Consider the following 14306-nt stretch of genomic DNA (forward strand, 5'->3'; position numbering starts at 1 on the left):
CGAGACATTTGTGTGTATTTATGTGTGTTCTTTATGATGGCAGTACATAGTACTCTGGTGGATTTCTCACAATACTTGATGAGCAATTGTTAAAGCAATGAGAAACTTTGGGAACCAGAATAATACCTATATGTATACTGTAAAACTTTTACTTCTCGATACTTTCCTGTAGTTTTCAAAACACTCCTCACTTTTCTCAAAACAAATCCTCCACAGTTTGATATGCTTGCAGAAATTTTAATGAAATGAAGAAAAGGACTTTCTTCATATCCCTCAAATCTGACTACTTCTGTGCTCCTGAAGTCATTTGCAGGGGAAGTTTTTAATACACTGTAATCTTTATTTCAAGACAGAATGTTGTAATTGTATTTAAATTTTGGATAGGTTTCTTTGCAGTTATGAATAATACTAACAGTGTAAAGCATTCCATTATATTTGAAAGGGGTTAACTTATTTCTTACAGGCATTTTTTTTTAAGGAGAGGGAGAGGTAGTCATATGGCTTTGTGAGAGTTTCTTTCTGAGCTATTGACTAATGCCAAATCTCTCTCTCATGTCTTTGTTCTGCATTAAAAGATTTACATAATTAAGCTGTAAAATGTGCAGTTTTGATGTAAGCGTCATTGGATGTTCTACAGTGTTTTCTCCACAAACTCTCTAGTACACACTCATTTACCCAAAATGCAGTTTTAAAAAAGTCCTTTTGTGCAAGGCGATAGCCTGGACGCCGCAATAACACATAGCTGAATAAGCTCAGGAAGGCTTTAAGCTCACAGAATGAGAGATTAAGGAGTTGGGTAGTTCGTTTAAATGAGTATTCTGACTAATTGAATAATTTAGAATGTATTAGATATGTACCTTATGAATTTTTTAAATAATGGAATATAAAATTAAAGACAGGATTTCTAAAAATGTTTTAAAGCCATCGTTATGAGTATTTATTTACATTAGATGACATTTTTAGAGTTTTTGATTCTGGAAGACTTTAAGGCATTTAAATTTTTGTCCTGTAAGGGCTTCTTGAGGGCTCATCAGAAATTCTAATATGTGACACTTTGTGAGGATAGTATTCATATTCATTTTTTTTTTTATTTGATAAGTATCTTAAGAGTTTTGTGTACTATTCCATTAAAATATCATTATGTGGTGAAAAGCTTGAGATTGTTGAGTAGGAGACTGGAAAGAAGTTTCTTATTACCTAATGTTTGAAGTATGAAGTCTCAGGGTTGTTGATGGAAAGGCTTGTACTAGGAAAATAGACTTTGTAGGAGCTATTTTAAAAAGGCAGTGTAGTGTGGAAGAGAAAGCACTAGGTTTTAAAGTAGTGGAACAAATGGCTACTGACTGGTATAGAATGGTTTCCTGTGCTTGGTATGCTCAGTAGGGTGTATGTGATGCTTAATCAAGGCCAGAAATGCAAGCTGGCCTCTCTTATGCAGACAGTTGCAGTGAAAAGTCAAGAGTTTTAAATTGAACTTTTTGTAGAACTAGAACAATTGCCTTTTCAGCTCCACAGGTGAAATCTTAGAGTTAGTAAACTAACTCTAGATGCTTGCATGAATCTAAAATAATCATTGGCCTGCCAACTAAACTGCCTTACTAAAGAAAAAAATAGACCAGATGAATATTCATTTCTGAGAAGAAAAGGTTTTCCCTTTTTCTCATTTAGCTTCTCGGCCAGTCTAGTATGATGCTGAAAGATGTAGAATTGATTTTGGAGAATGAAGGAAGCACATACTCATTTCCCATTAGGATTAGGGTCACTAGTTACTGTTGCAAGCCAGCATAGAACTAAGATGATTGCCCAGGCAATATGTAAAGGATTATTTGTGATTAAATAGAGTAATTTAAATCCTATAGACTCCAGATTAATATGTACAAGTAGCAATGGTCATTTTCTGCTCTTTCAATTTTCTCTTTAAAATTGGGGAAAGGGTTTAAATACCTTCTATTTCCTTTTCTTTTTTAAAAAGTACTAATACAGTGAGAATGCCTTTCAGTGAATGATAAAGACATCAGGTAGAAATTTGTGTGATTTTAAATTTTTTTCTTTGTAAATGTCACAGTAACTCCTTTGATTTATGATTTATTAGTGTTTAGAATTAGCTTGTCTTGTCAAACTCTGTATTACCTATGTTTTAATAGGAAATATTTGATTAACTAATAGATAATTTTATATTTCTACTTTGCCGATATAGATACTGAAGTCTTTAAATTATATATATTGTGTATAGTTATACCTTTAAATAAAAGAAAAAGAAAAAACATCTCATGGTTACAAATTGGAAGACTTAACATTGTTAAGATAGCAGTATACCTGAAACTGATCTACAGAGTCACCAGAATACAGGCTGACTTATTTATAGAAATTGACAAGCTGATTATAAAATTCATATGGCATTGCAAGGGACCCAGAATAGCCAAAATAGTATTGATAAAGAACAAAGTATTAGAACTAATATTTCCCAATTTTAAGACTTACTGTAAAGCAATGGTAATCAAGATATTGCGCTACTGGCAGAAGGTTAGACACACACAGATCAGTGGAACAGAATAGAGAACCCAGAAATAAACCCATACATCGATGATCATTTGGTATTTGACAAGGATTCCAGAACCATTCAGTGGGGGGAAAGAATAGTTTTTTCCAACAAGTGATGCTGGGAGAACCGGATAGCCACACGCAAAAGAATGAAGTGGGAACCTTACCTCACACCACATATAAAAATTAACTCAAAATGGACAAACACTAACGTAAGAGCTAAGACTATAAAACTCTTAGAAGAAAATGTAGGGATAAATCTTTATGATCTTGGATTTGACACCAGTTTCTTAGCCATGTCACCAAAAACATGAACAACAAAAGGAAAAATAAATTAGGCTTTATCAAAATTAAAAACTTTTGTACCTCAAAGAACACCATCAAGAAAGTGAAAAGACTGTCTCACAAAATAGGAGAAAGTATTTGCATAATTATATATCTGATAAGCACTTGTATCCAGAATATATAAAGAACTGTTCTAATACAATAATAAAAAGGTATATTACCCAGTTTAAAAATGGGTAAGAGATCTGAATGGAAATTTCTCCAAATAGGATATATAAATGACCATTAAGCACAGGAATAGATGCTTGACCTCATTAGTCAGGGAAATGCATAATAACTACAATGATATGCTACTTCACACCAACTAGATAGACTGAAGTAAAAAAGTCTGGTAATAGCAAGTGTTGGTGAGGATGTGGAGAAATTTGGACCCTCTTCTATTTTTCGGCAGGAGTGTAAAATGGTGCAGCTGCTTTGGAAAACAGGCAAATTCTCAAGTGTTTCAAGAAATTCTCTTTTGAAATGTCACATTTCTGTTAGATTGAGCATTAACATCAGGAATCTGCAAGTGCCTGCGTTCACTGTTGGTTGGCCTCAGTTAACCTCTACTAAGGAGTCACTACCTACTTGAGAAGTTTTTTCTGAGGAAACAGCTACCCAGTTGGCAGTCCATTCTTTATTTTCTCAGAATGCAGTTGTCATGTTTTAAGAGGCTGGCACATGATGCTTTGGTAGAATAATAAGGATGAGAGTAATTTTTTAAGTCATGCTTCCTTTTGGTCTTTGAAACAAATAAAGAATGTTGATGGAATATGAAATTGATTCCATATATGTACCTTAGAATTAAGGTAATGGAAGCATGTACATTTGGTACCAGAGAAGCGAATGCTGTAGATGATTTCTGTGACTTTCTGCTATAATTTAAAAATATTTTGTGTTCCATTTAAGGTCATTGGCATTTGCAAAGTTTTGCATAATTGCTGTTTGCTGTTGAAGTTTGTTAGTGCTTCGTGACTTAGTTATTATGAGTATGATTTAAAATCAGAAATTTTCTTCTGTTGTTTCCAGTAATAACAGTCTCTCTCCTTCCTTTGTCCATATTTCTCATAGAACAAATATGTTCAAATATTGAGTTAGTTTGTCTTATTTGCCCATGTGGGTTTAAGATTTCATTGCCTTTTGCTCATTTCTGTCACATTGTTGACCATATTTTCTCATATTTGCTTTACTTTAGCCATTGAACTTGCTGTCTTTGGAATAAGCCAACCAGCTGCTGGCTTCCTCCCCCAAGATTAATCTCTGAAGGAAAGATCATAAAATATAAGAAATAAAAATTAGAAAGCCTTAGGGAAGGAGTGTTGGTAATGGGGTATGTGTGTATATGCGCACGCACATGTGTACTCCCACTGGTGATTGTGGTGGTGACAGTGGTGGCAGCTGCAGGTTAGGGGAATTATGGAAGTATAACATGGGGAGGGGTGGCCATTTGAAGTCAGGCCTTGATCTTTACCCCCAGTTGTTGTCTTCATAATTAGTATCTGGCCCTGACTGAGTGGTATGAAAGCACAGACTCAGATGGTGTGTGCAGCTGTCCTCAAAAGTAAATAATTGTGTTGGCTAAAGTTCCCTACTTCTAAAATTCCTAACCCCTAAAATTCCCTTACCTATATTCCCTGCCCCTCTTTAGGGAATGATAAATTATAATGAAAGGAATATATCTTTCCTAGTGTTACTTTACTTTTCCCTTGGGAATGGGAGTGAATCACTGACTTAAGCAGTTGTTTGTTGAATGGAAAGTGATCAACTGTGGTTTTTTGGTTCTTGGGATTCTCTTCCATAGGACTCCTCTGTACCCGCATTGATTTCTCAGAGCTAAATGGAGCTAATACAGAACTGGGTTGACTTCTTTTTCGTTACACATGATCTACAGAAAGTGACTTATTCCCAGTGAATATGGCCAAAATAAGGAAACAAGCATTTCAAAAGTCAAGTAACAAAAGACATCAAACTATTACAGATAGCACTAGATGCAAAGGCAGATGGGAAAAAAAGTCTAATAAATTTTCTAAAAGGTAAGGGAAAATATTAGCAATACGAAACAAGAATAAAACTTACTTAAAAGGACCAAATGGAAAAGTTAGGTATGAAAGTATAATAAATACTGTCAATGGGACAAAATTAATGTGAATTATAATAAAGGACAAATTGGTAAATTAGAAGTCATTTATAGGAACTTTTCCTGTAGGTGGAAAGAAACTACAAAATAGGAAGCATAAAATAAAAGTTATGAAATGGAAGATAAGAGTAGAAGTTCCTTTTCCCCTAAGATAAAGAATAAAAGAAGGATGCCTGCTTTCACCACTTCTATTCAGCATAATCTTAGAAGTTCTAGCCAGAGCAGTTAGGCAGAAAAAGAAATAATAGGCATCTAAATTCTAAAGGAAGAGGTAAAATTATCTCTGTTCAAGATGACATGATCTTATAAGTAGAAAATCCTAAAGATTCCACATATACCTTTTTAGAGCTAATAAGTGAATCTAGCAAAATTGCAGGATAAAATAACCAAAAAAAGCAGTTATACTTCTATACACTGGCAATGAACAATTCGAAACTGAAATTAAGAAAATTTATTTACAATAGCATCAAGGAGAATAAAATGCTTAGGAATAAATTTAACCAAGGAGATAAAACACTTGTATAGGCTAGGCATACCTTGTTATATTGTGCCTCACAGGTATGGCATTTTTAATAAATGAAGGTAAGACCCTGCACCAGCAAAATGAGTATGACTCACTGAAGGTTCACATGTTGGTTAGCATTTTTTAGATATAAAGTGTTTTTAAATTAAGATATGTACACTTTTTTAGACATAATGTTATTACATACTTAATAGATTATATTATAAACATTTATATGCACTGGGAAACCATAAAACTCACGTAACCTGCTTTATTGTGATATTTGCTTTATTGCGGTGGTCTGGAACCATATCTCTGAGGTATGCCTGTACACTGAAAACTACAAAACATTTCTGAGAGAAATGAAAGAATATTCCAATAAATGGAAAGATATCCTGTGTTCATGGATTGGAAGGCTCAATATTGTTAAGAGGGTAGTACTACCCAAAGTCATCTATAAATTCAATGTAATCCCTACCAAATTCTGAGGACTTTTTTGCAGACATAGGAAAGTCCATCCTGAAATTCATATAGAATCTCATGGAACTCCACAAATAGCCAGACAATCTTGAAAAAGAAGAAAAAAATTTGTACTCACACGTCTTTATTTCAAAACTTATTACAAAGCTATAGTTATCAAAACAGGTTCTGGCATACAGACGGACATATAGACCAATGGAACAGTATAGGGAATTTAGAAATAAACCCTCAAATATATGATCAAATGGTTTTCCAGAAGAGTGCTAACACTGTTCAGTGGTGGAAAGTAGGAAAGAGGTTATCAGGCTGAGGGGAGAGGTGTGAGGAGTGTTTGTTTAATGGGTATAGAGTTTCTGATTGGGATGATGATTGAAAAGTTCTGGAAATGGATAGTGGTCATGGTTGCACAACATTGTGAATATATGACTATTTAATGGCACTGAATTGTATTTTTTAAAATGGTTAAAATGGTAAATTTTATGTTAAAAAAAGAAATTGGGGCTGCTGCTTGTTAAGTGAGGGTCAGTGGAAGTTCTTATGTAGTTGGAGAACCTAGGCATTGAGTATAATTTTGTGAATAAGTTTGAAGAGGAGGTTGTGATAAGAAGTTGGAGTCTCTGATTATTGATCTGAGAGGTGATATTTCAGATGAAATCTGGGTATAACGTGTAACCCTTAGGGAATTTGAACTTGACAGGCAGACAACAAAATTCAGACTCTAGCCATGTCATTTTTTTTAGTTGTGTAATTTTTTCATATTAACTAAAGCTTTCTGAATTTTTGTCTGTTACATATTTGTAAAATGGACAAATAAACCATAATCATCAAGATTATTGATTAAATGACTATGTTTAAAAAAACTAGAAGTGCCAGCATCTGGTAGGAAACTTAAAATGATAAAAATAAAGGAGAAATATTTGAGGAAACAGTAGATTGAGTTCCCAGAATTAAAGAGAGATGAAAGATCTCATTAAAAAGGCCCAATAGAGTACCAAATAGAGTTAGAAAAACCCCATACCTAGACACGTTATAATGAAATTTAAAATCATCAGAGATAGAGAAAAGTCTAAAGCTTTCAAGAGAATAAATATTATTAAGGAACAAGATTCAAATTGACATCACACTTTTCAACAGCAATATAGACTGTAAGATGATAGAGTAATATATTTTGAATATCAAAGAGATTATTGAGAGAAAACCATTTTGAACTTTGAATATTATATCCAGCCAACTCGTTCAGGTAGAAGAGCATGATGAAAATATTCTCAAACATGAAGACCATTGAGGATCAGCCATAGAAGTTCCCACATGGGGAACATTTCTTGAGGAAGAACTCAAATGAGTAGAAAAACTAATCTAGCACATGCTGCTAGATATGTGAAATATATGCATGTAAAATGTGTTAAGAATAATCAGATACCAAAGTAAAGATTATTGTCTTTAAAAACTTAGCCATGACCAAAGAAAGGAAATAGAGAAGTATATCTGTAAAACATGATGAGGATTGGAGGGGAGATTTGGGGCATGAGGGTATAGTAAAGTTCTTATCTTGATAAAGGGATAACGTTTTTATTTATCAAAAAGAAAGGATATAAAAAGTGCAGGAAAAGCAATGGACTAGTCGAAGTAATAGTTGTTAGTTAAAAGTCAGAGATGGATGATTCAATTAAAAAATCCAACTATTTGTTTATTTACAGGAAATACTCTAAATCATAATTAAAATTATGTAGGGAGAAGAATATGGATTGGATCTATATGAAAATATTTGAAAATTGAAGATCCCAATAGCTTTTGCTTATGAGGGTTATATCTATCACTAGTTATATTAGAAATTAAAACTGAAATATTTAAAAATATTTCTTGGTTAATTTAAAAATAGCAATAATATACCCCTTGTATGTTAAGTAATGTTTTAACGAAAGATAACTATTGTACTAAACAAAAGAATTCAGTGAGAATAGTATTGTTTTATGCACTTTTGCAAATCCTTTTAAATATCTAATTTAATAAATCGTACATGAGTCTATTATCTGCTTCTGCATTCATACTTTTGTAGTATGTTGTTTGATTGAGGTTCATGAGAATCATAGGGCCTGTGGAGCTTTTGAAAAGATCTGGGGAATCTTTACGGGTCACATTTTGAGAACTGCTTTTTCCATACAAGTTTCTTTGCTATTATCCACTCTCTCCAATTTGATGTCTTCTGCATTGATCACAGTAGTCTTTGTCCTATATTCCTTCCCACTTTCCATTTTTGTTTTTTGCTGTTTCCTACCTTATATTCTTATCCAGTTTTAGACTGACCATCTTCAAGTCTTCAGTGATAATTCTGGTCTCTTTTGTGACTATCTCTTCTCTAAAATCTATTGGCAAATACAGTTCCACATGATTTGTACTTAAGTGTTTTATTAAGTTTTCTTGTGTTTTCTCTTATATTTCTGTTACATTATAAAGTTCTTTTTAAAGCAGGGACTCTAATAATTGACATGACAGAGCAAGAATTTCTCCTTACACACAGAGTTAGATACAAAGTAATAATTGCTAGTTGATAGGAAGTAACATTTTCTAGGATTACAAATTCTCTTTTGGACTTACGTGGTTTTTTGGAAAACTGTAATATTTTACCCATTACATGCTATAATAATTTGGGTTGTACTTTTGGTATTACAAATAATGTATTTTTAAAAAGAGATCATGTATTACTAAAACCATCTTCAGCCAGGCTTGCTGATCTTATAATAAGCCGCTTATTGATTCATTTATTTTCTTAACCATTTCAGAAAAAAGCCAAAGGTCAGGAGCTGTTTGATCAGATTACATACCACTTGGATCTTATTGAAAGCGACTATTTTGGACTGAGATTTATGGATTCAGCACAAGTAGCAGTGAGTAGCTGTTTTTTGGAGGTTCTAATATGGGGACAGAAATGGAAAACTTCAGATGATATGCAAAGTGCTGCAAGACTACCTATTTTTTTTTCTTTTTTTTTAACTTCACCTCTATTTATTTATTTTTATTAAGTTTATTGGGGGTAACATTGGTTAATACAATTATAATTTTCAGGTGTACATTATCATTTGACATCTGTATATTCTATTGTGTGTTTACCACTCAAAGTTCAGTTTCCTTCAGCTACCATATATTTGATCCCCTTTTCCCACTTCCCACTGCCCCATATTTAACCCCCTCTACCCTGACTAACTCCCCGCTCCTTCCCCACCCCACTAGTAACCACTACTCTATAGTCCTCTGGTAACCACTAGTCTGTAGTCCAGTCTCTGTTTGTTTGTACTGCTCATTTGTTGCTTTTAGGTTTATACCTATTCTTAATGCGTTCCTTTTTTCCTGTGATTTTCTTACTATGATCTGAAGCTTTTACTCCTTGCTTCATTATAATCTGAAGTGCTTGTTTAATAAAACATGCGAGGTCTGTCCTCAAATTAGTAGAGCCTGGTCTTTGTGGATGAGGCTTAGAAATCTGTGTTAAGAACTACTGGGTTGGTTCTGAGGCATACTAGAGTTTGAGAAACACTGGGTAATGGAAAGAATGCTAGAGTCTTGTAAGTACGTGATAGAATTTTCTAACTTGCAAATTAAGGTTAGTGGATTAGGTTATTCCTTAAGATCCTTTCCTGATCTGTGATTCTGTGTCTATAAATAGATGTTCTTTATGTGTACATTTCAGATGAGAAAACAGTATATGTAATAGGATAGAATGTTGGAGACTTTTCAAAGAACTGAGTATTGTGGTAGGATTTGATTGGTATTTCAAAGAAAGTATTAGATGAGATTGGAAGGTGAATTAGTGGTCATATCATCCAACTGAATACCAAAATTTGAATACAGTCATGTGCTGCATAACGATGCGATGGACCACACATACGACAGTGGTTCCGTAAGATTATAATGGAGCTGAAAAATTCCCATCACTTAGTGACATAGTAGCTTAACACTACACTATTTTTTTAAATAAACTTAGTGTAACCTAAGTATATGTACGGTGTTTATAAAGTCTGCAATACTGTACGGTAGTACCCTAGGTTTTCACATTCACTCACCACTCACTGACTCACCCAGGAGTTAAAGTTTTGCAGTCAGATGAAAAAAACAAATGATTTTAGGGGCAGACAGTTCATAGTTCTCTGGTTTTTTTTGAGAGGTTATAGGGAAAAAGAGGTAGAAGTATGCCAATATTAGGTTTCACGTACTTTTCTTAAAATGTTTAAGTAGTTGTGGAAATAGATAAGCAACCCATTGCTTAGTCGTATTATTTTCTTTGCCAGCGTCAGCAATTACTGAATTACTAGATCCCAAAATGATGTTTTACCCCTCAAGATACACAGTGTGCCTTGTTTTAATCTCTACTCCTTTTAGTTCTGGTTTATCCCTTCCAATGCCCAGAAATCTAGGCATTAAGATTAAATTTTATTAAGCTTTTATTTATTTTCTATTTTTCCTTTCACTAAAATATTCTAAAATATGTGAGTTGAGCTGAAAGAACAATGGTTGATAGATGAAAGCTATTAAAATAAACTCTAGATAGCACTTGAAATATTCTTAAAGGGCTAACTCACTTGATTCCGTAACCGTCTTATGACATTAAGCAAACATAGAGAAGACTTAATTGTCTTAGAGAAGAGTTAGCTATTTGGTGTTTGGCCAGATTTAACCCCAGAATGAAACAAAATTAATACTTTACAAAACATTTCAATTTGTTGGTGAAGATAATGAACTTGGTTGATCAAGTGGATTTTTTGGTCAAAATCATCTCTGTAAGCTATATTAACCCAATGATTTCCATATCTCTTTGTCATATTTACTGTGTTGACAAAACTGTAGAATCTAAAGAGAGTGAGGGAGGAAAAAAATGACCAAGGAATTAACATGCTACAATTTAACTTTGGATCTATGTCATATCCATATATACACAAACACACGTACACACACACACACACGTATGTATATGCATATATACATATATAAAATTAGCATGTTAAAGTTTAGTTTATTGGTCATTTTAGATCAGTCCAATGTATAACTAGAATTATACATCCATCATGGAGATAACCAAAATTAGTAAATTGATGAAGCCATAGTTTACTTTTTTTCCTGTCTATACATATAATCTGAGTTTGCTCTCATCAATATGTGTATAATCATATACTTGATTTTTTTTGCATTGTTTTAAGCTGTTTTTGCTTATACCAGCCTATTTTATGTTCTCTTAAGATGTGAACATGTGAATGTGTGTTCATATTTCATTTTAGAGTTGAAACAATCTCATATTTACGGAAAAGTTGCAAGACATAGTTTTCTGGAACCAGCTGAGAGAGAGTTGGAGACATAATGTCCCATCAACCCTGCATTCTTCAGTGTATGTTTCCAGCAAACAAGCATATTCTCTTGCATGACTCGGTACAACTGTTAAAACCAGGAAGTTAACATTGCGACATTGCCAGCATCCATTCAAATTAGGCCAGTTGTCCCTAGAGTATCCTTTATAGCCATAGGGTCTTGTTCAGAATCACAGTTTACATTCATTTGTTGTGTGTCTTTAGTGGCCTTCAAACTGGAACATTGCAGTTCCCTAGGCTTTCCTTGACTTTCATGACTTTCACAGTTTTGAAGATACAGGCCAGTTATTTTGTAGGCTGTCTCTTAATTTGGATTTGTCTGATGATTCCTCATGAAGTAGGTTAATCTTAGACACCTTTGGTAGGAAAATATCAGAAGTGACCTTGTGTTCTTATTCTGTCCTGTCAGGTGACATTTAATTTTAGGTGATATTTAATTTTATTTTGTCCCATTACTGGTGATATTAACTATGATACTTTGATTAAGGCATTGTCTGCCAGGCCCTTTCCATTATAAAGTTATTCTTTTACTCTTTGTAATTAATACTTCTTTTGTGGGCAGTTTTCTCAAAGTGGGCAATTACTTGGAGATTGTTTCTCATCAGACTTTGTATTTATAGGATATGAATTAATGGATTCCTATTTTATTCAGTGGGTGATAATCTGTGACTGTCATTTATTTTGATGCTCAGATTTTCTCAGGTTTGGCCAGTGGGAACCACTTCAAGATGGCTTATATATTCATTCAGCATGCACACATCATTTGAGTATTTCCTGACTTTCAGGCCCAAGAAAATGTTCATCTTATATTTTCTTGTTCCAGCCCTTTTCCATGTTTGTAGTTCTCTTCTACAGAAACCAGGCTTTGATTATTATCAGGATATTTATTTGACTGATTACTCACCCTGGAATGGAAGCTAGAGATGGAATTCATCCCTAGCCTCTCCCTGAACAGATGCTGGCCTTGTTCAGACCAGCTAATTACTTCTGGACCGAAATATTTGGGAAGAGCAGGGGCTTATGAAACTTCTGATATTCCATTTACCTTATAAATACAGACAGTTCTTTGCAGATGGTGTTGTAGAGTTACCTCCTTTAGAGGTATGGTTTTGGAGTAGGGGAATTATAAGAGAGAAGTGATGCTTGAGGAAAAGAATTGGTTTTAAGATGGCCATATAATTTGCCTAAACTAGGCCACTCACTAAAAATTGAGATATAGTATACATACCATAAAACTCACCAATGGTTTTTTGTATATTCAGAGTTGTGCAACCATCACCAATGTCTTAATTCCAGAACATTTTTATTACCCCCAAAGAAATCCTGTACATGTTACCAGTTACTCCCCAGTCCCCCCTTCCCACAACCCTTGGCAAATGCTTATCTGTTTGTATGAATTTTTCTATTTTGAAAATTTCATATAAATGGAACCATATACAATGTAGCCTTTAAGTTTGTAAACTCACTTAGCATAATGTTTTCAAGACTCACCCATATTGTCATATATATCAGTACTTGATCTGTATGGCTGAATAATATTCCATTGTATGGATTTACCACATTTTGTTTATCCATTCATTGGCGGACATTTGGGTTCATTGATTTTTGGCTATTATGAATAATGCTGCTGTGAATATTTGTGTACAAGCTTTTGCGTGAACATAATTTTCAGTTCTCTTGGGTATGTATCTAAGCGTGGAATTGCTGGATCATAAGATAACTCTGTTTAACTTTTTGAGGAACTGCCAAACTGTTTTCCACTAGGCTGTACCATTCTTCATTCCTACCAGCAGTGTATGAGGGTCCTAATTTCTCCATATTCTCACCAACACTATATTTCCCCTTCTTTTGATTCCAGCCATGCTAGTTGGTATGAAATTGGTTTCATTGTGGACATGATTTGAATTTCCCTAACGACTAGTGATATTGAACATCTTTTCATGTGCTTATTGACTAGTGGTATATCTTTTTTGGAGAAATGCCTATTTGGATACTTAGCTCATTTTTTAAATTGGGTTATTTGCCTTTTTATTGTTGAGTTATAAGAGTTCTATATATTTTTTGGATACTAGATGCTTCTCAGATACATGATTTGCAAGTATTTTTTCCCATTCTATAGTTTGACTTTCTGCTTTCTTCATAGTGTTTTTTGCACAAAGTTTTTAATTTTGATGAAATTCAGTTTATTTACTCTTTGGTCGTTTATGCTTTTAATCATATCTACAAACTGTTGCCTAGTCCATGGTCACAAAGATTTACACGTTTTCTTATCCATTGAGAGTTAGTTTTTATATCTGCTATAAGGTAGAGGGTTTAATTTCATTCTTTTGCATGTGGCTATCCAGTGGTCCTAGCACCATTTGTTGAAGAGTTTATTCTTTTCCCATTGTTTGGTCTTGGCATGCTTATTGAAAATAAGTTGACCATATATATACATATATATGGGTTTATTCACAAAATAAAAATCATGTATATGATTATACATATATTAATGAGAGCAACTCAGATTATATGTATAGACAAGAAAAAAAGTAAACTATGGCCTCATCAATTTACTAATTTTTTATTCCTTTGAAGCTGTTGTACATGTAATTGTTTTCTTGATATTATTTTTGGATTGTTCATTGCTAGTATATAGAAATACAATTCATTTTTGTATATTTCTTTTATCTTTCGGTCTTGCTGAACTTGTTTGTTTTAATGTTTTATGTATAAGATCATATCATCTGCAAAAAGAGATAGCTTTACTTTTTCCTTTCTAATCTGAATACCTGTAATGCCTTTCTAATCCGAATACCTTTTATTTCTTTCTTTTATTTTGCCTAAGTTCCTTGGCTAGAATCTTTAGTAGAATGTTGAAGTTGGTGAGAGCAGACATTCTTGTCTTGTTTCTGATCTTAAGGGGAAACTGCTCAGTCTCTCACCATTAAGTATGTTACCTGTGGGATTTTTATAGATGCTTTTTACC

The 14306-nt window shown here is 33.6% G+C and overlaps 1 protein-coding gene across 6 annotated transcripts in view; it reads left to right on the plus strand.

Annotated features, from left to right (window-relative positions):
* Positions 1–14306, plus strand: part of EPB41L5 (erythrocyte membrane protein band 4.1 like 5) — a 152691-nt gene that overhangs the window by 9784 nt on the left and 128601 nt on the right. For 5 of the 6 annotated variants that reach the window (XM_011366100.2, XM_023534120.1, XM_011366101.2 and 2 more), the window contains one exon: positions 8765–8869. The exons of the other annotated variant lie outside the window; for it this stretch is intronic. In XM_011366100.2, coding sequence (XP_011364402.1) covers positions 8765–8869 — 105 coding nt within the window. The remainder of the gene's footprint in view (positions 1–8764; positions 8870–14306) is intronic. 6 annotated transcript variants of the gene reach the window in all.

Source organism: Pteropus vampyrus, unplaced genomic scaffold (assembly GCF_000151845.1).
Source record: "Pteropus vampyrus isolate Shadow unplaced genomic scaffold, Pvam_2.0 Scaffold120, whole genome shotgun sequence".
Taxonomy (NCBI): domain Eukaryota; kingdom Metazoa; phylum Chordata; class Mammalia; order Chiroptera; family Pteropodidae; genus Pteropus; species Pteropus vampyrus.